Source organism: Stenella coeruleoalba (genome assembly GCF_951394435.1).
Source record: "Stenella coeruleoalba genome assembly, chromosome: 15".
In the NCBI taxonomy this organism is placed as follows: Eukaryota; Metazoa; Chordata; class Mammalia; order Artiodactyla; family Delphinidae; genus Stenella; species Stenella coeruleoalba.
Genome location: NC_137161.1, coordinates 66,172,446 through 66,194,837, shown reverse-complemented (window position 1 = coordinate 66,194,837; position 22,392 = coordinate 66,172,446). Strand labels below are relative to the sequence as shown.

The following is a 22,392-nucleotide window of genomic DNA, read 5'->3' as shown; positions in this document are numbered from 1 at the left end:
GGTTTTATCTTCAATGACGGTGCTTTCCATTTCTAGAAGTTTTGTTTTGTTCCAAATCCATGTATCTTTGTTTTCCATAGAACTCAGAATTTTGTTTTCCATAGAACTCTGAATTTTAGGCTACTGACTCAAGAAGCAACGTGGAAAAAGTAAACAATTCTTCAGTGAGAAATTAAAACTCAGGGGTGTAGATTTACAGTACCCTATGGTATGGGATTCTCAAGCTGAGGAATTTCCCATAAAATTGATCCAGAAATTTCCCATAAAATTGATCCAGAATGGCAAGATGCTGGGGACACCAGTGTCTGCATATGCAAAATTGTTCTGTTAGGGCACTCCTAAAACCCAAGATGTATCAGACTCCCACAAAATAACACAAACTTGCTGATTGTGAACTCAACAATAAAAAATTATAAACTACATGAGGAAATATATAAGGCATAATCACTATAAAGGCATAATCAGCCCATAGAACAATCAAAAGAATTAACCCCCAGTATTCTGGGGGTATCATGGGCTGAACTGTGTCCCTCCCAAATCTGTATGTTAAAACCTAATTCCCAGTACCTCAGAATGTGACTGTATTTGGAGATAAGGTCCTTCAAGAGTTAGTTGTGAGGTCATTAGGGTAGGTCCTAATCCAATATGACAGGTGTCCTTATAAGAGAAGATTAGAACACAGACACACTGACAGGAAGAAGACCATGTGAGGACACAGTGAAAATATGACATGAGAAAATGGCCACAAACAAGCCAGGGAGAGAAGCCGCAGAGGAAACCAACCCTGCCAGCACCTTGATTTTGGATTTCTAGCCTCCAGAATTGAGAGAAAATAAATTTCTGTTGTTTAAGCCACCCAATCTTTGGTTGTTTATTATGGCAGCCCTAGCAGATTAATATTGTCTCTAAAAAAGATCATAAAAGAAACGCATCTAAAAATCATTAAAGAAAGAACACAAAGCAGATTTCTGGCCTTCTTACATGAGAGTGCAGTCGTTTGAAGATCCTAACTTTATAAAAAAGTCTCAGTTCTAGCGTCCCACCCCTTGTAAGTGCGAAGCTATATTCCCTGTGGACAAACTCCAACCACGAGACTGGTGAAATAAAGTATTGTATTTTCCAAAGGTGAAATACTATATAACCATGAAAAAGAATATGGCCTTTATATATGTACTGATGTGGAAAAGATCTAAGTGTAAAAAGCAAATATAGTGTTCTACAATTCATGTAAGTATAATAGTGTATACACATTTACTTAAATGCGTGAAATATCTCTGGAAGGACTCACAGAAAGGTGTAACATCGGCTGCCTCTGAGGAAAAGAGATGTGAAAGAGATCTATTTGAAATTTCACTGTCCAAATACCTGTTTTCCTAGTAAAATAAATTTACAAAAACCCAGTTCCTAAATGAACTTATTTGCAAAACAGAATTAGAGTCACAGATGTAGAAAACAGGCTTATGGTTACCAGAGGGTAAGCGGGGGAGGGATAAATTGAGAGATTGGGATTGACATATACACACTACTATATATAAAATAGATAACTAATAAGGACCTACTGTATAGCACAGGGAACTCTACTCAATACTCTGTAATGGCCTATATGGGAAATAACCTAAAAAAGAGTGGGTATATGTATATGTATAACTGATTCAGTTTGCTGTACACCTGAATCTAACACAACATTGTAAATCAACTATACTCCAATAAAAATTTTAAAAAGAAAACCCCAGTTCCTAGTTCTTTGGTTATGTGCTAACCTTTCTAGTTTGGAGTTCCCTCTTCATTTTTGGCACCTGGGAATTTCTCTTCCTTTCAAACTCTTATTTTTTTTTTTTCAGTTTGTGTCTTTTTTTTTTTTTTTTATGAAGAATGTCTATCTATTTAGAGCAAAAGAGGAATCAGTAGTATCTTCGTTCACCATCTTACCAGAAGTCTAAAGCTTCCTCAGAAAGATGCTAATTTCATAATTAACAAAAGCCAGTGGCTTTCTTTCTGAGTCCAGAATTTTAATGTAACCCCTTCTTCTGTGTTGTTATTATTAATACAGTCTTAAATAGCCTGTTCTCTTTCAAAAGCCTTTTTTCTTCCTGATCTCAGGCCTGCTGAAATTTGCTGATGATCTTGGCATGGGAGGTGCCAAAACACAGACCATCTCCCTTGGCCAAGGCCAAGGCCCTATTGCTGCCAAAATGATTAACACTGCCATCAAAGATGGGACCTGGGTGGTCTTACAGAACTGTCATCTGGCCACGAGCTGGATGCCTGCGCTGGAGAAGATCTGTGAGGAGGTGATTGTTCCTGAGAGCACCAATATGGGATTCAGGTGAGATGCTGCCCCACCTCTGAGTCCCTCAGCCCCAACCTCAAGTTCCAGACGTCATGCTAATGGCTGGGAATGCAAAGATGAGCAAGACACAAGGGTCTTGTGTAGACACAAGTTCTACCCTTAAAGAAGCTCTCAGTCTAGTAGAAGGCAGACCATAGATGAATAATATTGATACCATGCAATACCTGCTGTACTTGTTTGAATAAGAATGGAAAAGGGAAGGAAAATTTGGGGAAGACCTGGAGTACCGAAAGATGAATAGGAGTTTTCCAGGAAGGACATTCCAGGCAGAAAGGGCAGCATTTGTAAAAGCAAAGGAAAGACCAAGAAGTTATCCTATGATTCCTGGGTATACACTGTGAGCAATTGTTTTTGGGAGGTGATAGGAGATGTGCCTGGGAAGGTAGATTAAATGCCAGCAAATCGGAGTTTTAAAACTTATTTGCCTAAAAACAAAAAAAAATCCACCCGTAGTCTAGGCACTTGATCTATCCTATACTTGTTTAGATCCATGGAATTTTAATCAATACTGGAAACAGCTATTTATTTTCTGTGAACTTTAAAGCCCAGCAAGACTGGGCCTAAGTATTTGCATTTAGAGGATGATGAGATGAAACAGACTTCAAAGCCCCTTTTAACTCAAATGTTCAGTGATTCTTTCATTCTGGGCCAGGGGTCAGCAAACTATGGCCAAATCCAGTCTGCTGCCTGTGTTTGTACAGCTTGCAATCTGAGAATAGCTTTTACATTTTTTATGGTTGAAAAAAATTGAAAGAAGTATACTATTTCATGACATGTGAAAATTATATGAAATTCAAATTTCAGTGTCTATAAGTAAAGTTTTATTGAAATACAGCCATGCTCACTCATATACTGTCTACGACTGCTTTTATGCTTCAAGTAGTTGTGACAGAGACCATATGGCATGCAAAGTCTAAAACATTTACTCTTTGATCCTTCATAGGAAAAGTTTGCCAACTCCTGCTCTAGGCAACAAAGTTTGCCGGTTATTTTTATTTCAGTCATGTCTGCCTGAAAATAGAAAAGCGTTTGGTGTTTATTTACAAAGCCAGATTAGGCCGTAGTTGATTGTATTCACGTAAGACTCATATGAGATTCATGTAAGAGTTTAAGAGGAAATCCATTAATTTCAAGAATTCTATTTGGTTTTGGATCCTGAGTTGACTCATTGACCATCAGGGACATACTCAATGAAGAAAAATTATTCATGTTGACATTTAAGGTCTTCTGTAATATGATCTTAACCCAAGTCACAAACTCAAGTGCCTATACAACGAGGAATGTAACATAAATGAGTGAAGAGGAATGGGCACAAGAAATATTCCACTTTCCACAGTACAATAGCTATCACCATGGATGGGCAGCCTCAGTGTTGAATACCGGTAGAGAGTGGTGGGGACTGTGGTGAACTAGAGGCACATGCCCTGTAGAGAAGAGCAGTTACCGCCTACTACCAGCTGTTGCCAAGCAGGAATACAGGCCTCTTGTATCCAGATTTTATGACTATTTTAAAGGAAAGACGGGAATCTAGAACTTTTAAAAGAAAGCCCTAAATTTTTAAAAGTTGGCAACTACTTCAAAAATATGTTACAGCATTGTGTCGGTTTGCATGGTGAGAGTTCAACATCACCCATCTGCAGACTGAAGTCAGGCCACAGGCCCCCAGGTTATGGCCTCTTCCCTCCCCTCTGAGACCTGTGCCTGGACCACAGCAGGCTGCCCACTCTAGGCCTTACCACATCCCCAACTTTTCCTCCTCCGTGCAGTTGCTCAGCCTGTGTCCTGTGTCTTTAATGACCTTCCATCCCCAAATCCTCCTGTTGGAAACCTCTCTAATGTCTAGCAAAAAAGAAAAACAAACCCACAAAAATGAAACAAAACAGGATGCCACAGTGTGTATGTAACCTGAGCTTGAGTAAGAAAAACAAATGAATAAAAGCCTGGAAGACAATATGCCAAAATGTTAACCTGTAGATGGTAAAATCATGTATTTTTTTCCTTTCTAAATACTTTTACCTATGTTCCCATTTCTTATGGGCATAGATATACTTTTATTATTTAAGAAAAGAAATCTTCCATATTCTCAAGACCCATTTCTAATGCCATCGGCCTCTATGGCAGGGATCAGCAGACTTTTCCTGTAAGGGCCCAGATAGTAAATATTTTAGGTTTTACACGACATGTTGTCAGTTGCAACTGTTCAGCTCTGCTGTTGTGGCATGAAAGCATCCATAAATAATTTGTAAATGAAGAGGTGTGGCCATGTTCCAATAATACTTTATTTACAAAAACAGGCTAAGGCTAGATTTGGCTCCCTGGCAGTAGTTTGCAGACTTCTGCTCTCTCCACCCCGTGGAAATCTCTTCTTCCCATGGACCCCCATGGCCCATTATTTCCCTCCCTCCCTGTGGTCTTGATTTTATAACTCCTTGGCATTCTGTTTGCTTGTCTTTTCTCCCCTCCCCAGCTCCCATTTCCCCTCCTAGCAGCAAGGCTGTGAGTATCTAGAAGCAAGAAACAATTCTTTTCTCATTTCGGCCACTCCTGGAGTGCCGGGTGTAGTATTTGACCATAATAGACGCTCAGAAAGTCCAGCAGGGCAGGAACATGGTGTAGTGATTAGGACAGGGCCTTTGGAGTCAGGGAGCCCTGAGTTCATCTTGGTTCTGCTGCTTCTAAGTGGTGTGTCCTTGAAAACCCCACTTGACTTCTCCATGCCTCTGTTTCCTCACTGGTAAAGGGGATAATAAATCATAGGGTGGCTGTGAGGATTAAAGTAAATGAAGGGACATAAATTAAATTCTTAGCTTGGGGTTCAGCATCTAGTGATGCTTAATAAATGGTAGTTATTATTTTCTGTTACTGTTTTTCAATATAATGTATTGCGTTGCCGTAAATAGTCGGGTCTGTTGTTCTTCCAGACTCTGGTTAACCAGCTATCCATCAGAGAAGTTTCCAGTCAGCCTCCTCCAGAATGGGATTAAGATGACCAATGAGCCCCCCAAAGGGCTCCGGGCCAACCTTTTGCGCTCTTACCTCAGTGACCCCATCTCAGACCCCGTGTTCTTCCAAAGTTGTACAAAAGCAGTGATGTGGCAGAAGCTGTTGTTCGGCCTTTGCTTCTTCCACGCCGTCGTTCAAGAGAGGAGAAATTTCGGAGCCCTAGGTGAGAGGTGGCAGCATACCTGGATTGCCTGGGGGAAAGATCACAGGCAGATACAGGGCTGCGTTCGAGTTTGTACCCAGGGTTGCCAGTAAAATAGGGTCTAAGTATGTTCCACGCGATATTGGGGACATATTTATACTAAATATGATTCGTTGTTTATCTGAAATTAAATATCACCGAGCGTCTCTGTATTTTTATTTATCAAGTCTGGCAGTCCTATAACCAGGTCAATATCAATGTCAGGGAAAGAGGTGATGCTCCAGAATCAGAGGCCCCCTAATTACGGAAGTAATATGATAATGAGAAGAGGGGAGGCCCTTCCCTTTGGTGTATTTGCCTAGCTTGGCTATCATGGCCACTCTCCAGGGAATCGTCACCAGGTGATTTATAACATTTTAGGTTGCTCTCTTTACCTGTGCATAACAATGAAAGAAATACAGCTGGGACATCTGTTTGTGCTTCTCCTTGAAAAAATAAACATAAATTTCTTTATTAATGTAACTTATCCATGGCCTAACTTAAGTGACTCAATATTCTTGTTAGAGCAGATCATCTGCTAAATACAGATCCCATATCACCATGGTTTTAAGGCTGGATTATTTTTCTCTCACCCATGGGCTGAGTCTAATTCTTTTCTTGAAATGACCCACCTGAAGGTATTCTTAGCCATTCTTTCGGGTTACAAAAGGAGGCAAATTGTCCTTTTGGTGATTCTCTCAGAACATCCTCTTTCCTTCTACCTGCCCCAGTTAGCTCCACAGACCACCTGACCCTTCAACTGAGGGTTTCAGAGACGAGACAGCCAAAGGGGACACTCCCTCTACATCTGCATCTCACACACCACATTCTCCCACCACCATGCTCCCAGCCGTGCCAGACCTCCAAACATCCATACAGCAGTTAGGCTTATAGTCAACTGCCCAGTTGTGTTCTCTCTGCCAGAACCGAAGTTTTTGTTATTTTATTATATTTTTAATTTGAATGTGAATGTTTAGGAGGAAATTAAACGTCTCCATTGAGCACAGGTCCTACCATACCCTACTGTCTTACATCCAGCCTGGTTCATACATTTATGTCACTTGTGCAGCCCCACTGGGCATTTACCATTATAACACTTGAAAATACAAGCAGTAGTTTCTTCAAGGCCTGCCATCTAGTTCTCCCATGAGTGGGAGGAGGGGCATTCTCAAAGCTACCTTAGTTCTATCGCCCAATCACAGACAGTGCACTCTGGCTATGCTTGGGTGTTATTTTTGGCGTTCGGTGCATTACCACAGTATTCCAGCCAGGGTGAATAACTCTCATTCCACAAATCCCAGGATGTTAACATCTTCCTTATCAAATGGGGGAGATCCATAAGGAAACTGACTTTAGAATGGATGTTTTCTCAGGCAGGATGTCTCCCACGTTGGCAGTAAAGGTCAAAGCTAATAGTTGGCATGGTGCTTGATAGTCACAGGGCTGGAAGAGGCTCTTGATCCATAATGATGCTTAATTCCACCAGCTCAGTCTCTGAGTGGAAATTAAGAGCTCTCATCCCTGAAGCATCTAATTTATCTCTGCCTCACGCAGGTTGGAATATTCCTTATGAATTCAACGAATCCGACCTGAGGATTAGTATGCAGCAGATCCAGATGTTTCTGAATGACTACAAGGAGGTGCCGTTGGATGCTCTAACCTACCTGACAGGTATTTACGGAAGGAGGCTTTGGCAACCATAAACCTCCATGATTATGCTCCACCTTCCTGCTCCTCTGCTTCCATCTCCATTTGTTTACTTACTCACTCATGCTTTCAACAGACATGGAGCTCTTAATGATGCTGGTCACCATGCTGTATATTGTAAAACAAACAAACCAACAAAAACAAAAAACAGACACAGAAAAATCAAGATCAATCCCTCCCTTTAAGGGGTGCACAGTCTACAAAGGGAGGGAAATATAACAAAATAAATAACAGTACAGTGATAAGTTCAGTAAGAGAAACATTTATAAGATAGCACAATGATTAAATTTCAGACATGGGGTGGGGATGATTAGGGAAAACCTCCTGAAGGTGTGAAAGATGGTTTTGAAGGATCAGTAGGAGTTTTACAAGTGGAAGAAGAAAGCGGGGGCAGGCGGTGGGAAAAAGGAAGGAGAGCACTCCCAGCAGAGGTGCCCTGAGGTGAAAATGATACTTGCTGTTTTGTATTAAAGCAATTCATCAGCAATCTTTTATCAGTCGTCCAATATATACTAGTACATAATATGGAAGAATGTAAATATATAAGACTTGGTCACTGCCCTCAAGAAGCACACCATGTAATCCCAGAGATAGGAGATAAACTATAGATGAGCTAAATGAGTGGATTACCATGGCCAAAAGTCAAAATGCAGCTCAATAGAAAAACCTGGGCATCTTCCAGGTCACACACAAACTCCTCCCTCAACTCTGGATCCTTTCCCCAATCATACGGCAGGCACTTTACCTACATCATTCAGTCTTCACAGCAATCTTATGAGCTTCACTTTAGTGACCCTGTTTTACAACTGACAAGACCGAGGCCTTAGAGCAGTGGTTCTCAACCAAGGGTGATTTTGTCTCCTAGGGGACATCTGGCAAACTGAGGAGACATTTTTTGTTGTCACAGCTAAATGGATGTGCTACTGGGTAGAGGCCAAGGGTGCTGCTAAACGTCCTACAATGCACAGGACAGCCCCCTACAGCACAGGGCTACCCAGTCCAACATGTTAATCGTGCCAAGATTGAGAAATCCTGCTTTAGAGTGATTGAATTCATTTGTAAAAGGTGACCAAGACCTTAACTCAGCACAGTGTCTCCTAAACCAAAACCCCAGGGGACACACAACATAAGTTCAGTGGATTTTAGTTGGGTGAGAGAACTTTTCCAAAGAAATGACCCATATTCCCATTATTCCAGACCACACAGAAGCACATCCCAGGGCTCCCCTTCAGATCACGGAATGAGTGCATAATTGCCCTGGGATGAGGTCTTAGTATTGGACTGCCTGCAGCTCATAAACCAACCCGCTCCAACTGTGCCCGCTGGCTTGAGGATAGTCACTTTCCAACTGCACCAGTCAGGATAGACTAGTTAGTCTGAGATAACAAGCAGTCCCCAAATCTCAAGGGTGTGAGACATTTCTTGCCCATTCTGCATGTCCAGTGTGAATTGGCAAGGGTGTCTGCTCGTTGTAATTATCTATCAGGGGCGCAGTTGGCAAAGGCTCCACCAAATTTTGATGCCACCATCTCAACATACACTTGTGTGGTCACTGCCACAGGGTAGCACTGACGAGCTGATGCCAGGAGTTAAATGTGCAAGAACTTGTCACCTGGCCCCACCTCACTGCCAGAGGCCCCGGGAGTTATAACCTTCCTATGTACCTGGAAGGAAAGAAGATCAGATAGAGATGATTATTAGAGCTCTGTACTGACCGCAAGGGACAGACTAACCAAAGAGACAGGTCTTATTTGGAGAGTGGTTATCGAATTAGATGGGCCAAAGTCAAATACATTCTTAATCTGGTACCCCCAACCCTGTGGCAGAGCCAATGGAGAATCTAGAAGAGATATAAGGCACATCCTGGCCCCTTTAGGAACTTATGCTCTTGCTACAAAGAGGAGACATATAAGTAAAGAAATGTACCTTCCTTCATAAACATAAAACCCAGAGCCTATAAGGGTATCCCCTGAAGTAAAATTTGCTGATGAGAGAGTGGAGGTGGAACCCTGAATCATGACTCTGTGCCTAAGGTTTACCTTCACTGGTAGTCCCTCTTTGGTACTCTCTAGCACTGCCATGCTGACTTCAGGGGGGAACTACTCTCCCTTTAATATTGTAGCTCTAGTGTTATCATAAACCTCTTTACAGCTGGGACAAACTATAATGTTCCAACTAAACTTTGCTAAAGGCCTGAGAGGTCAACAGAGAGAGATCTAGATGGTCTGGCTTAAGGTCAAATAGTTTTTGCAGGGCTCAAATTACTCAGTGGGTATGAGCTTCCCCTTAGTCTCTTACTTCTTCCTTAATGAGCCACCAGGATGATCCTCCTAGACATTTAGACCCCTCCAATACCAAGAGAGGCTGAGGCCTCCTCAACTTGAGTCATACTTCCTGTTTCATGTCTGTAGACCTGCTCCTTCCTAGAATGATTAGAATTGGAAATGAGCCCACCCTTCAGGGGAGCCCTTGCATGCAAACACACACGCAAACACACACACACACACACAGATGTCTTTTCCTTGCACACTAGTGTGTTGTCCCCAGCTTCCAAATACCAGGTGGTACCCACATACTGTGGGACCTGATCCAGCTAGAAAGTGCATCCTGGGTTGGTGAGACGGATTTGATGGCCCCTCAAAAAATTGCCTAATTCTTTTTGTAGAAATCTGCGTGTAGAAACCTGAGTCTCAGAGAATGACGTTGATGATGGGGATGGGGGTAGGAGAGTCATATCCCAAAGAAGTATATATAGGATAATCTTAATTTTCTAAACTGTACGTATTTGTAAAAGCTGTAGTTGAATGCTTTCTATATGCTAAGCATTGTACTAAATGCTTTATAAGCGTTGTTAACCACAACGACGTAAGGTAGGTATGCAGTTATCTCTACTTCTAGACAGATGAGAAACTGCTAATAAGTGGCAAAAGTTGGAGCCCAGAAACTGGCTGTAATTGGAGCTCAGTACTGTCTCATGCCAGAGTTCTTGCCCTGAACCACATTTCTATAATGCCTTTCACATTTATGTACACATACACACAAATGTCCAGACAGATGTCTGGAAGATGCCTAAATGTTAACAGTTACCTTTGTTGGAATTATTGGTGATTGTTTTGCTTTTCTTTCAGTTTATCACTATTTTCTAATTTCTAATATGGTGAACATGTATTATTTTTGTGGCAACCATAATACCAAAAAGGCCTGGTCTCATCCCAAGCTGAGCATGGTTTTAGCAACCCTGTGTCTCAGCAGAGCTCCTTGGCTGGAAGAATCCTCTATTTTAGGTTATTGACCAAGTTCATTATGGGCTCAACTCCTTCTTCTGTTGGTTGTCCCCAGGGGAATGTAATTATGGAGGCAGAGTGACAGATGACAAAGACAGAAGGCTCCTGCTATCCCTTCTGTCCACGTTCTACTGTAAGGAAATTGAGCAGGACCATTACTGTCTTGCTCCTGGAGACACTTACTACATCCCTCCTCATGGCTCCTACCAGGTGAGGGGCAGGGGAGGGAGAGGTCCCTCTGTCCCCTCAGAGGGGCTTGGCGGTCTCCATGTGGCTAGGGTTACAGTGTATCCAAGGAGGGCCCAGGGATAGCTTGGGCTTCCTGACGCGGGTCCATAAGCTATTTCAAATCTTCCCAAAAGCCTACAAGATACACATTATTACTGTTTAATGAATGCTGGTCATTTGGTAGACAAGATCTTTCAAAATATGGGGTCCATCTGGGGAGAAGGGGCAGGGATGTTTAAGATGAAGCCTTGGTAGTGAACAGGATGGAAATTGCTACTTGAAATCAAAGGTTCAGAAGGTGGCAAAGGGAGGAACAGAAAAACTGGATGGGAGAATGATAAAAGGAAGAAGAAAACAAGAAATCTGAAGGAAGAATGAAAAGGGCTTACTTTCATCGAGTACCTGTTAATGTGCTGAAGCCTTATTCCTTCATAACCTCATTTATTTTCCCACTTACAGATAAGGAAACTGGGCTTTCAGGTGACTAGCTCAAGGTTACACAGTTGGTTTAAGATGGAGCTAGGATCCAAATCCTGTTCTGCCTGAATCCAAACCCAGTTTTTGTCTCCAAAGCTAAGACTGCTGGGGGAGCAGGAAGGAAGCCAGCAGAGGTGGGAGGGGAGATACTCAGTCCATCTACCTTCATACTCATACTCACTCCTCCGAAACCTGCATGAGGGAAAGCTTGGGATGTCTTGGCCCCGGTGGTGTGTGCGTGTGTGTGTCTATGGCCTGTGCTACCGAAAGAGTGTGATTCCTGCATGCGTCTGCTCTGGCAAAACCTTGGGTGATCTGTGGGACCCCAAGGAACCTGAACTTATGTCAACTGAAGATTTCCTTTCCAGTCCTATATTGAATATCTCAGGACCCTCCCTATCACCGCCCACCCAGAAGTGTTTGGCCTGCACGAGAATGCCGATATCACCAAAGACAACCAGGAAACCAGCCAGCTGTTTCAAGGGGTGCTGCTGACCCTCCCTAGGCAGTCAGGAGGGAGTGGCAAGTCCCCTCAGGTAACCAGGCTTGAATTCAATTTCCCAGGCAATTTTTCATCTAGTGGGCATGCAGGATTGTGGCTGATGACCAAGAAGGCAGAAAAGTGGAGGCCTGGCAGACCCTTGAGGGAGGATGTGGGTGCTCTGGTCTTACTGCTGAGGTCTTTAAATACTGAGCTGGAAGAGCACCGGTGTTTCTAAAATGTCAGCTGTTCCTATATAACCTTCATGATTCATTGCTATATCCACATATTATCTGTATTCCATTTACATAATCCTTAAAACTAAATCTCTTTTGCTTAAAAACATTTATTTAAAAAACTGCACATCAGGACCATAAGTGGAAACCCAGTACCATTTCCGTAATGTCGTGACAGCCACAAAAAGCAAACAAAGGCTAAACATTATTAGGTTCTTCCAGATGCTGCTGCTGATGTCTTTCTGGCTCCTTGGGAAAAGGGGAGGGTCAGCAAGTGTTCCAGAGCAGTGTCAGCCCTGACCTGAGACTTTCTCCTTGAAGGGAATGAAAAGAAAAAGGTGGCCAGAACTTGACAAGAGAGTGACTTTCTCATCATGTGATTCAACGTTATTTGCTCTATGTCCTGGAAACACCTGGAATCATTTTGGGTATCTCTTGTGATCATTCCACACATTGTGAAGGACTGATCCTGGCTACCCTCCTTGGTCCCCTCCTTGGTCTACAGATGAGGGCAAAACAAACCCTGCAAGAAGTGACCCACTTCAAGGCATTCAGAAACACAGAGGCAGTGCCAGGCCCAGAACCACATCTCCTGACTCCACCCTGATCTCTCCTTTCCTTCTCTTCCCTTCTCCAGCTTCTGAGCTACTCCATGTTCAACCCTGCTCAGCTGTGGACTTTGCATACAGTTGGCCTTGCATATCCACAGGTTCTGCATCCTTGAATTCGACCAAAGATTGAAATATTCAGAAAAAAAAATTCCAGAAATTTCCAAAAGGCAAAACTTGCATTCACCCCACTTCAGCAATTATTAAAAAGCATTTACATTGTACTTACAATTATTTACATAGCATTTACATTGTAGTAGGTATTATGAGTAATCTAGAAATGATTTAAAGTATGGGGGGGAGGGGTGATGTGTGTTGGTTCTATGCAAATACTACACCATTTTCTATTAGGGACTTGACCATCTGTGGAGTTTGGTCTTACAGCCAATCCCTAGTGGATACCAAGGGATGATTGTATTTGGTTTCTCAATTTGGTTCATAGTACCATAAGTGGTAATATGTGTGAAGATAAAGCAGCCTGGTTTGTGTGTCTCAGCTTAGGGATGGAAATTCCCCTCACAGTGGGAAGAGGGAAGGAAGTGTACATTCCAGCCTCCTCGAGCCAAAGGACGGCAGAGCTGTGTTTCTCTCCCACACCTCCTCTTCCTACTCTTCCTCTAGGCCTGTCCCCTCCCTACTTGGCTAAACTCACTGCCATGGGCTATTCTTAATGCTGAGGAATGGCCTACTGCCTTCCCAGGTGTCCATGTCACTGGGACAGAGCAAAGTCTCACCTGCACCTGGAGCTGGTCCTAAGGGGCTGGCTATGAGAGCCTTGGGAGATTGTCTCCCAGGGGTGACCTTGAAGATTTGAGCAGTTCTGCAGGGTTCAGCACTGCCCTGAGTCTACGTGGCTGGCTGAGCACGAATTCCCCACCTGGCCCTCAGGCCCTTGCTCAGGACTTTCATTGTTCAGCTTAGAGGTGATGTCCTCCCTAAGGCTGGGGGCAGGGGTGGGGGTTGGGAGTGGGTGGGATGGGTATCCTCCTTTCCCTCAGGGCAGAATTGGCTTCTGTAGGAGAGTTCCCAGAAAGGTCCTGTAGACTGTGTTTAAAAAGACAAAGGCTCACTGCTTCATGTTTAACTGGACAAAGCCACAGCCCGCTGGCCTTGTGTCTCCTTCACCTCTCTAATGCTTACACTTTAAGGAAGTGGTTGAGGAGCTGGCCCAGGACCTACTCTCCAAGCTTCCCAATGACTTTGACTTGGAGTTGGTCGTGAAGTCGTACCCTGTGGTCTATGGTGAATCTATGAACACTGTCCTAAGGCAAGAGCTCATCAGATTCAACAGGTGGGCTGTATGGTCTTACTTGGATCCTGGGAGTTGGTGTGAGGGGTAGAATCTAATGGGCAGTAACTAGAATGGACACTTGATAAGGGTTGCTGTGCAGAGTTGGTTTGCCCTACCTTGTAGGAAGGGCTGTAAATAGGGCCATCCCAGCATGTTTTGGCCCAGGGTTAAATCAGTTCCTTCTATTCATTCTCTCTCGTTCATTCATATGACATCTGTAAACTGGGGTGAAAACCAATACCGAGCACAGGCTAATAGTAAAAGTAATCATTAAAGCCACTTTTATTGAGCCTTTAGTGCTAGAAATGGCTCCAAGCACCACTCATGCCTTTGCATTCAAACCACACCATAGTCTTTAAAAATATGCTCAGTTAGTAATCCCTCTACCACTGTTTTACAAATGAGAAAACTGAGACAGAAGGGCTAAGTAACTTGCTCAAGGTCACACAGTCATTCAGTGGCAGAACTGAGTTTGAATCCAGGCTCTCTGATTCCAGAGCCCATGCACTTAGCCAGTATGTGAAATCAGGGTAAACTTAGAAAGGGGTGAGGAACAGTTCATCCCATTGCCGCTACCACAGGGGTAAGGAAGGGCTATTATAAGATGGCCATGGGGCTAAGGGTCTCTGGCCTTCTATTCTAGTCCCTCCTCACTTCTCCTCCAGGTACTAGAGCATAGAGCCCAGTGGGATCACCTTGATCTGATTTCTAGATAGTCAAAACTGAAAGAGTTCCCAAACACCATCTAGGCCAGATGAGGAAATTCATCACTTCTGCCTCCACGTCAAGGTTCTTGCTGCTCCAAATACTCTTCAGTGCTGCTCTCTCCATTTTGCTTCATTGGTCATTGCTCGGTTTTAGGGACAGCCCTGATGCCGAAAGACCGGTGACTTGAAGAATGTCAACTAAGAATTTGTTGACTCCCTTAGTCTTAGGGTTACTCCCTATAGTCAGTAGGCATTTGGCTGTGTGGATGACCAAGCCAAGTATGGCGTGTGAGTCAAGGATGCTGACTACTTGAGTCAGATACCTTGGGATGATGGGTTGTAGTCCTCGTTCATCCAGACACCAGGCCAATGGCTTTCCTCCTCTGCCACTCATTCTCTGCCAAGGTCACTGGAGCTCTTGGTGGTTACAGGGGCCTTCACTAGCCTTTACCACTGGCCATTGTGATAGAAGAGAAGAGGGTAACAGCAATCTTATATTCCAGTGATGCTCAGGGTTAACTACTTGGGGCAATATTTTTTTTTTTTTTTAACATCTTTATTGGAGTATAATTGCTTTACAATGGTATGTTAGTTTCAGCTTCACAACAAAATGATTCAGTTATATATATACATATGTTCCCATATCTCTTCCCGCTTGCGTCTCCCTCCCTCCCACCCTCCCTATCCCACCCCTCCAGGCGGTCCCAAAGCACCGAGCTGATCTCCCTGTGCTATGCGGCTACTTCCCACTAGCTATCTACCTTACGTTTGGTAGTGTATATATGTCCATGCCTCTTTATCGCTTTGTCACCGTTTACCCTTCCCCCTCCCCATAGCCTCAAGTCCATTCTCTAGTAAGTCTGTGTCTTTATTCCTGTTTCACCCCTAGGTTTTTCATGACATTTTTTTTTCTTAGATTCCATATATATGTGTTAGCATACGGTATTTGTCTCTCTCTTTCTGACTTACTTCACTCTGTTACTTGGGGCAATATTGTAAGGTACTTCCCCACTACCTTTTTTTTGCCTATTCACCCAGTGGTATGAGAAGCCCAAAATGACAGTTCAGCTTCCAATTCAGGGGAACCGTTATTGTGTCTTCTAGGGCAAATATTCCTTCCTTGAGTACTAAAAATCTTGAAACTAGCAGAGCTCATAGTTTCAAGAATAGAAAGAAACCTTTTCCCAGTAGGTTTCAGGTATGATAGAGGTCTGTGGTATAATCCCGCAGAGGGTAGCTTTGCTCTTGACTCCTCAGCCAAGCACATACACCAATAACACGCTTGAACCTTAAATTCCTCTTAATAGAAATGTTTAGTGGTTACACATCCAGGAATCCCTTTCTTGCGTTTGAGCCTTCTCATGTCCATTTGGCTGGGATTCCGTAAGTCTTTGGACATGACAAGCTCTCTCTGGTAGCAGAGTCTTTGGCACTCTCAGCTGAATTCCCTCTGGACTTGATGAGGCCTCATAACAGAGGCCAGAGAGAGAGACAGGTGATCTTGGCATCTCTCAGGCTGCCCTTCAGCTGCCTTTTCTCAGGTATGCATGCACCTCATAGTCTATAAAAAGAACAACTATAGATCAGAAGCCTTAAAACTGCATTACCCTTTGACCCAGAAATTCTACTTTTAGTAAGAATATCATTATAAATTTCCGCAGTGATTAATATAGATGGATGTTCCTAGTAATGTTGTTTACAGTGACAACAATCTGGAAATAATATGTTTCAGTGATAGAGGAACAGTTAAATTAAATGGAACACCTTGCAGTCATTAAAAAGGACGATTTTAATTTGGTCTCTATTGAATTGGAAAGATGTTCCTTATATGCTAAGAGAGAAAAACAAATTACAAAAAACACATATATAGTATGATCCCATTAAAAAATAATTTGTGTTTACATATAGAAAAATCTAGAAAGATATACATCAAAGTTATCTTTAGGTGGTGAGATAATGGGTGATTTAATTTTTTCTCATCTTTACAATTCTTCTATCATGAATGTATATTATCTGACTTTTTAAAGGGAGGAAAAGTAAAAGGAGACTTGGAGTCAGTGTACTTGGGGTAGAATGAGGTCACTGGAGAGCCAGGCTGAGTCTGCTCCTTTGTTCTTGCAGATTGACCAAAGTGGTTCGCATAAGCCTCATCGACCTTGGCCGAGCAATTAAAGGGCAGGTTTTGATGTCCTCAGAGCTGGAGGATGTATTCAGTAGCATGCTTGTGGGTAAAGTGCCGGCCATGTGGATGGCCAAGTCCTACCCATCACTGAAGCCCCTGGGAGGCTACGTGGCTGACCTGCTAGCCCGCTTGGCCTTCTTCCAGGTACCTTGGAGTCAGGGTAACTGGGCACCTGGCATTCTCATTCAGGTGGAGAGGACGTTCTGAAATGACGGATTAGAGGCAGAGGGAGTAGGGTAGTCTCACAGCATCCTGGACTGAGCACCTACTGGAAACAGTCTTACCAGGGTTGAGGGCAGGAGGGAGACTTTTCAAAGTCCTTGAAAAGATTATAGCCTCTAGAGGCAGGAGTGGGAACCAGAATAAATGTCACAAACTGGTGTCTCATGGGCCACAGCTCACGGGCTAGTAGATAGATTTGGTTTGGCTGCTTGGTTATTTAAAAATTTGAGCTAGCATATGAACACTGGATTGTTACGTATCAAAATACAGATGTTTGTCCTGCAAAAACAGGAAGACCTGAAACGATGGACCTGCATTCCTGCATGGCAACTATTGCTGGAGATGAGTGGCTGTGGCTCAGCTTAGACAAGGCACACACTCTCCACTGCTACAGTCCCTACCACGCTCTACCGTATCCCTGACACCCGCCTGCACCCGCGCTTTTCTTAAAGTAGAGATATATTTCATTGTACTTTTGTTTCAAAGGGGGAAAATATAAGCTAAACTGAGAGGGCTGCCTGTTTCAAGAAAGATGAGAAAAAGCCTATTTCTTTATGGGACCTGTTGTATCACCTGCCTTTGAACAATCTTTGTTGTGTTGTTGACTTTGCATTTTTATTTCTGTGGCTCTCCAGGAATGGATTGACAACGGGCCTCCTGTGGTCTTTTGGATCTCTGGATTCTACTTTACACAGTCTTTTTTGACAGGCGTCTCTCAGAATTACGCTCGGAAATACGCCATCCCCATTGACCACATCGGATTTGAGTTTGAGGTAAGAGGTGTCTTGGGTTAGATCAACTCAAAGGGCCAACCAGAGAAAGCAGTGCTGTCCCTTTCCTTGAGTCCAAACGTTTGGATCTGTTAAGGCTCAAATACTTCCGAGATGGTACAAATGAAGTATTTAGCATGACTTAAAGTAGCTCCAAAAGTTATTCCCAACAGAATCAGAGGATTCCTAAGGCTTTGTCTCTGCGTGTATAAAAAGGAATCTTTCCAGGGGAAAATTCTGCCACAGTTGTACAAGAAAAATGAAAGCACCTTCCACATTGTTTATTCAACACGATGGACTCTTCATTTGGAAGGATGTTAATGGTCTTGTGTAGTGCTTTGCTTAAAGTCAAAGGAATGGCCAATAGTCAAGTATCACCCAGTCCATATTTGGAGAGAAAGTAGTAAGATGGACTGTTATAGAGCACTGTAGAATTTTAAATGCTATAGAAAGATCCTTTGAAATCATCTAGTCCGGAGGTCACAAACTGATTGCCCTAGGTCTTTATTTAGTTTATAAATGAACTTACCTTGATTGGCCTTTGAAGACAATGTTAAGCCAAAATTAATGCAATAAGAAAGCAAAGTAACGGGAATAAACCCTGGAAAAAAGATAAAACTATCTTTTTTTGATGTTGAAATGATTGTATACCTAGAAATCCTAAAAACACACCTATCAGAATTAATAGAATTTGTAAGATGACTGGATACTGGTTAAATATACAAAAATCCTTTTCCTATTCTAGCAATAAATACTTAGAAATGGGAAAAAACATTCCATTAACAATAACAAAAAGATTAGAATTTGAATGATTTTAAATGGAGCTCGTGCTCTCTGCTTCACCATAATCCCCTCCACCCCGCTATTCTCCTACACCTAGACCATTTTCTGCATTTACCAGAAGAAATTTATCACCTCTGAATCTAAACAGTTGTATGCTGGAGCTCATACTAACTCACCAGAACCTGTTAAAGCTGGTGGTTAAACAATTGATAGGCTGAAATTGACCATGGTGGGAGTCTTTACACCACAGAAATTGACAGAAACTACAAATCAAGGTTTCATTTCTCCTGCTAGAGAACTGTTTTACCAACATGCATCTGAACCTAACCCCTCACTACAGATCGAGGTTCGGAAAGGGGAAAGATTGTGCAAGGCCACTAAGCTAGGTAACAGTTAATGTGGCCTCCTGGCTCTTACTTTAGTGCATTCTCTGTGCCTGCCATATATAAGGGCAGCATGCTAACTAGAAATCAGACCTGGCCCATGTAGCAGGCAGGAATATTATCAGAGAAGCCCCAGTGTCCTGGGAAATGCATCCTGGGAAAGGCAGACAGTAAAGCCAGTTTGTACTTTTTCAATCTCTTAATGCTGCCTCATTTAGGAAAATGGCAGATAATGGAACTCACAGCTTCCTGTCTTCTAGGTAACCACACAAGAAACAGTCATGGAGGATAACCCAGAAGATGGGGCCTACATAAAAGGACTCTTCTTAGAAGGCGCCCGTTGGGATAGGGAAACGATGCAGATCGGGGAGTCTCTCCCCAGAATCCTCTATGACCCATTGCCCATTATTTGGCTGAAACCTGGGGAAAATGCAATGTTTCTGCATCAGAACATTTATGTGTGTCCAGTCTACAAAACAAGTGCCCGAAGAGGTATCCTCTCCACCACAGGCCACTCCACCAACTATGTCCTATCCATTGAACTCCCAACCGACAGGCCCCAGAAGCACTGGGTAAACCGAGGAGTAGCCTCACTGTGCCAGCTAGATAACTGATGGCATCTGTCTCAACAGAGAAAATAAAAGGAACTTCATTCTTTTTTTTTTTTTTTTTAAAGAAGGTGTTGGGGGTAGAAGTTTAGTACTTTATTTATTTATTTTTGCTGTGTTGGGTCTTCGTTTCTGCGCGAGGGCTTTCTCTAGTTGTGGCAAGCGGGGGCCAGTCTTCATTGCGTTGCGCGGGCCTCTCACTATCGCGGCCTCTCTTGTTGCGGAGCACAGGCTCCAGACGCGCAGGCTCAGTAGTTGTGGCTCACGGGCCTAGTTGCTCCGCGGCATGTGGGATCCTCCCAGACCAGGGCTCGAACCCGTGTCCCCTGCGTTAGCAGGCAGATTCTCAACCACTGCGCCACCAGGGAAGCCCAGGAACTTCATTCTTGACTGAAATCTAGCTTTCCTTTCTTGATAGTCACATGGGATGATGACGATGATGATGATAACCGTTATATTAATGGAGCACTTGCTATGAGCCAGGTATTTTAGAGCATTCCTATAAAGTGGGTTATTATCCTTATTTTATGGCTGCAGAAACCATGATATAGAGAAAGCAATATTTTCCAAATCAGATAGCTACTAAAATAGTGGAGCCTAGATTTGAACACAGGCAGTGGGACTCTTCAACCTAGACCTTTAGTCATGTGGCTAAGCTGCCTGGTGGGTTTTTTGTTTTTTTTTTTTCCTATTATTTTGCCGTAACTGTCACTGATCTTTAAGTGCTTCTCTCCTAGTCTATTCACATGGGCTAACATTAGGGCTTCTCATAGGTTGAAAGATGCTTGGCCCACTTTTACTTTTTAAAGGCTCTTGATGTATTTAAAATGTACTTCTCACAACAATCTTATGCGGTATTATCGTTATCTCCATTTCAGTGATGCAGAGATGGAGGCTTAGAAAAGTAACTAGCTCAATTTTACTGCTAGCCAGTGGTAGAACTGGGACCCCAATTCTTCTCCACTAGCCTACACAGGTGGGCAGAAATTTCAGGAAGAAAGGAGACGCGAGAGAACCATTATTAGTTGCTTGCCATGGTTTGTCCCTGGGCCTTTAGATATCTTGCTTGTACCTATGTTGGATATGATTGTCTCCCCCTCTAGAGGTTCAAGGAGACTAACTTGCCTACAATCATCCAGCTCTTTCACATTGAAAAGCCAGGTTTTGAGCCAAGGTCTATCTGGCTCTAGAACCTGTGCAGTTTTCACTGCTTCACGCTGCCTCCTTGCTGAGGACTTCACTATATTGTGATGTAGAATCTTAGAAGAGATGCGTAGTTCCAACAACCATGTCCAAGAAATTTCTAGTTTATCACTGTTTCTCCCCAGGGCCAGCTGGAAGAGAATCCTGAGGGAGATAAAAATCAAATCCTTGATATATTCTCAACCAACTCTCTCTTGTGGCTCTTTGGCTCTAAATGGCTACTTCTAGGGCATTCCCTTGGTCAGTCCATAGATGAGCAAAGACATAAGGCTTTTTGGGAATCTTAATGTGTCTGGCCTGGCTTCCCTGCCTCTTCACTAGAAGAAATGTTCTGACTTGGGGTCTTTGATTTTTCTTAAATGAAGCTTCTGAGAACCACATAAACATATTCCAGAAAACTTGTTTCTTCATGGGAATGTGGAGCCAATCAAATTCTGATTGAGGACTCTGAATTCTGAGATCAGCAAATCATCTCATTGATCCTAAGTGCAAAAGGGGAGTTCTCCAAATCTTGCCTGGGGCTGATAAAGAGACAGTGAGGTGGAGCCACTCTCTTCCAGCTCCAAGTAGGTAGCTTAAAAGCTGTTTCTCGAAGAAACATAACTTTTTCCAATAGAGGAAAGACAATCAGAATTAATAGATAGCTCGAACTGCCTTACTCTCTATTATTCCAAATAGATTGCTAAGCCATGTGAGATGGAAAGACGGTCAGGATCCCAAATCCCTGAATCTTCGACTGGCTAGGTAAGTCAGATTGTAAGCTATGAGGCAGTGAGAAGGTTGCTAAGAGAACTGAATTTCTCTTACAGTTATCTAACTCCACCTTCAGCGGCAAAAGCTGAGGGAGGCAGGGACTGTTTCGTTCCTCAGGGGTCAAGGGACAGGATGTTCCTGTACGATGGATTAAATTTTTGTAACTTAAAAAAAAAATTTCCCTCAATTCAAAAGATTCCCCTAAATTTAAGGTCATTTTCTGTTGGGGTCCATGTGTTAATTAATGTCTCTCCCCCTCACCCCCAGGAGAGAGCAGTAGGTTCTTCAGGAGTCCTGGTGAATTAGAGGCTGGGGCCCTGGGGCAGAGATGGCCAGAGATCAGCTCCGAGAGAAGCTGTAGGCCCTGCCTAGAAATACCTCAGCAGATGACATCAGACAAACCTTGTCGCCAAGCTAGTCCTTGCTCTTTAAAAATCTAGCTGTTGAGTAAACAGTTTTCAGTCCTTGTCAGCATTGGAAGAAAACTTCATTGAAAGAGGGGATGTAGGGGATACCTTTAAAAGACCAAAGAAGGAGATTTTATAGGGTTGGAGAGAAAATGAAAAGAAAAAAATATAAACAAATAGGTTTCATGGAAAGTTTGGCAGGAAATTATGTTTCTGTGTAATAGAATATGCATCTTTGCAAAGGAGGCTAGGCATATAAAATGCACATTTAGGGAAGATTCCTGGCACACAGAAGGTACTTAGAGGTTAGCTAGCATTAGATGGACTTCCATTTTGGAAGAGTCTGGGTAGGAAGGATGGTTTCTAACCCCTACAGCGTAAAACAAAAATTGCATATTCAAAATCACCTTGAATTACTTAGAAAGGGACAATGATGGAGACAGCAAGTCATGTTTCACTCAGTTCAGCACAGCCAGTTTTTCCTCCAGTGTAAGAACAGGTCAGTGTTTCATTGACCACCAGATAAAG

The 22,392-nt window shown here is 43.0% G+C and overlaps 1 protein-coding gene across 1 annotated transcript in view; it reads left to right on the top strand.

Moving 5' to 3' along the window:
• DNAH3 (dynein axonemal heavy chain 3) overlaps positions 1–19,535 on the top strand; it is a 189,277-nt gene extending 169,742 nt beyond the window's left edge. The window contains exons 53-61 of the mRNA XM_079946098.1: positions 2,101–2,326; positions 5,272–5,516; positions 7,089–7,205; positions 10,581–10,735; positions 11,599–11,766; positions 13,704–13,846; positions 16,675–16,879; positions 17,593–17,730; positions 19,154–19,535. Coding sequence (XP_079802224.1) covers positions 2,101–2,326; positions 5,272–5,516; positions 7,089–7,205; positions 10,581–10,735; positions 11,599–11,766; positions 13,704–13,846; positions 16,675–16,879; positions 17,593–17,730; positions 19,154–19,507 — 1,751 coding nt within the window. The 3' untranslated portion in view covers positions 19,508–19,535. The remainder of the gene's footprint in view (positions 1–2,100; positions 2,327–5,271; positions 5,517–7,088; positions 7,206–10,580; positions 10,736–11,598; positions 11,767–13,703; positions 13,847–16,674; positions 16,880–17,592; positions 17,731–19,153) is intronic.
• The last annotated feature ends 2,857 nt before the right edge of the window (positions 19,536–22,392 follow it).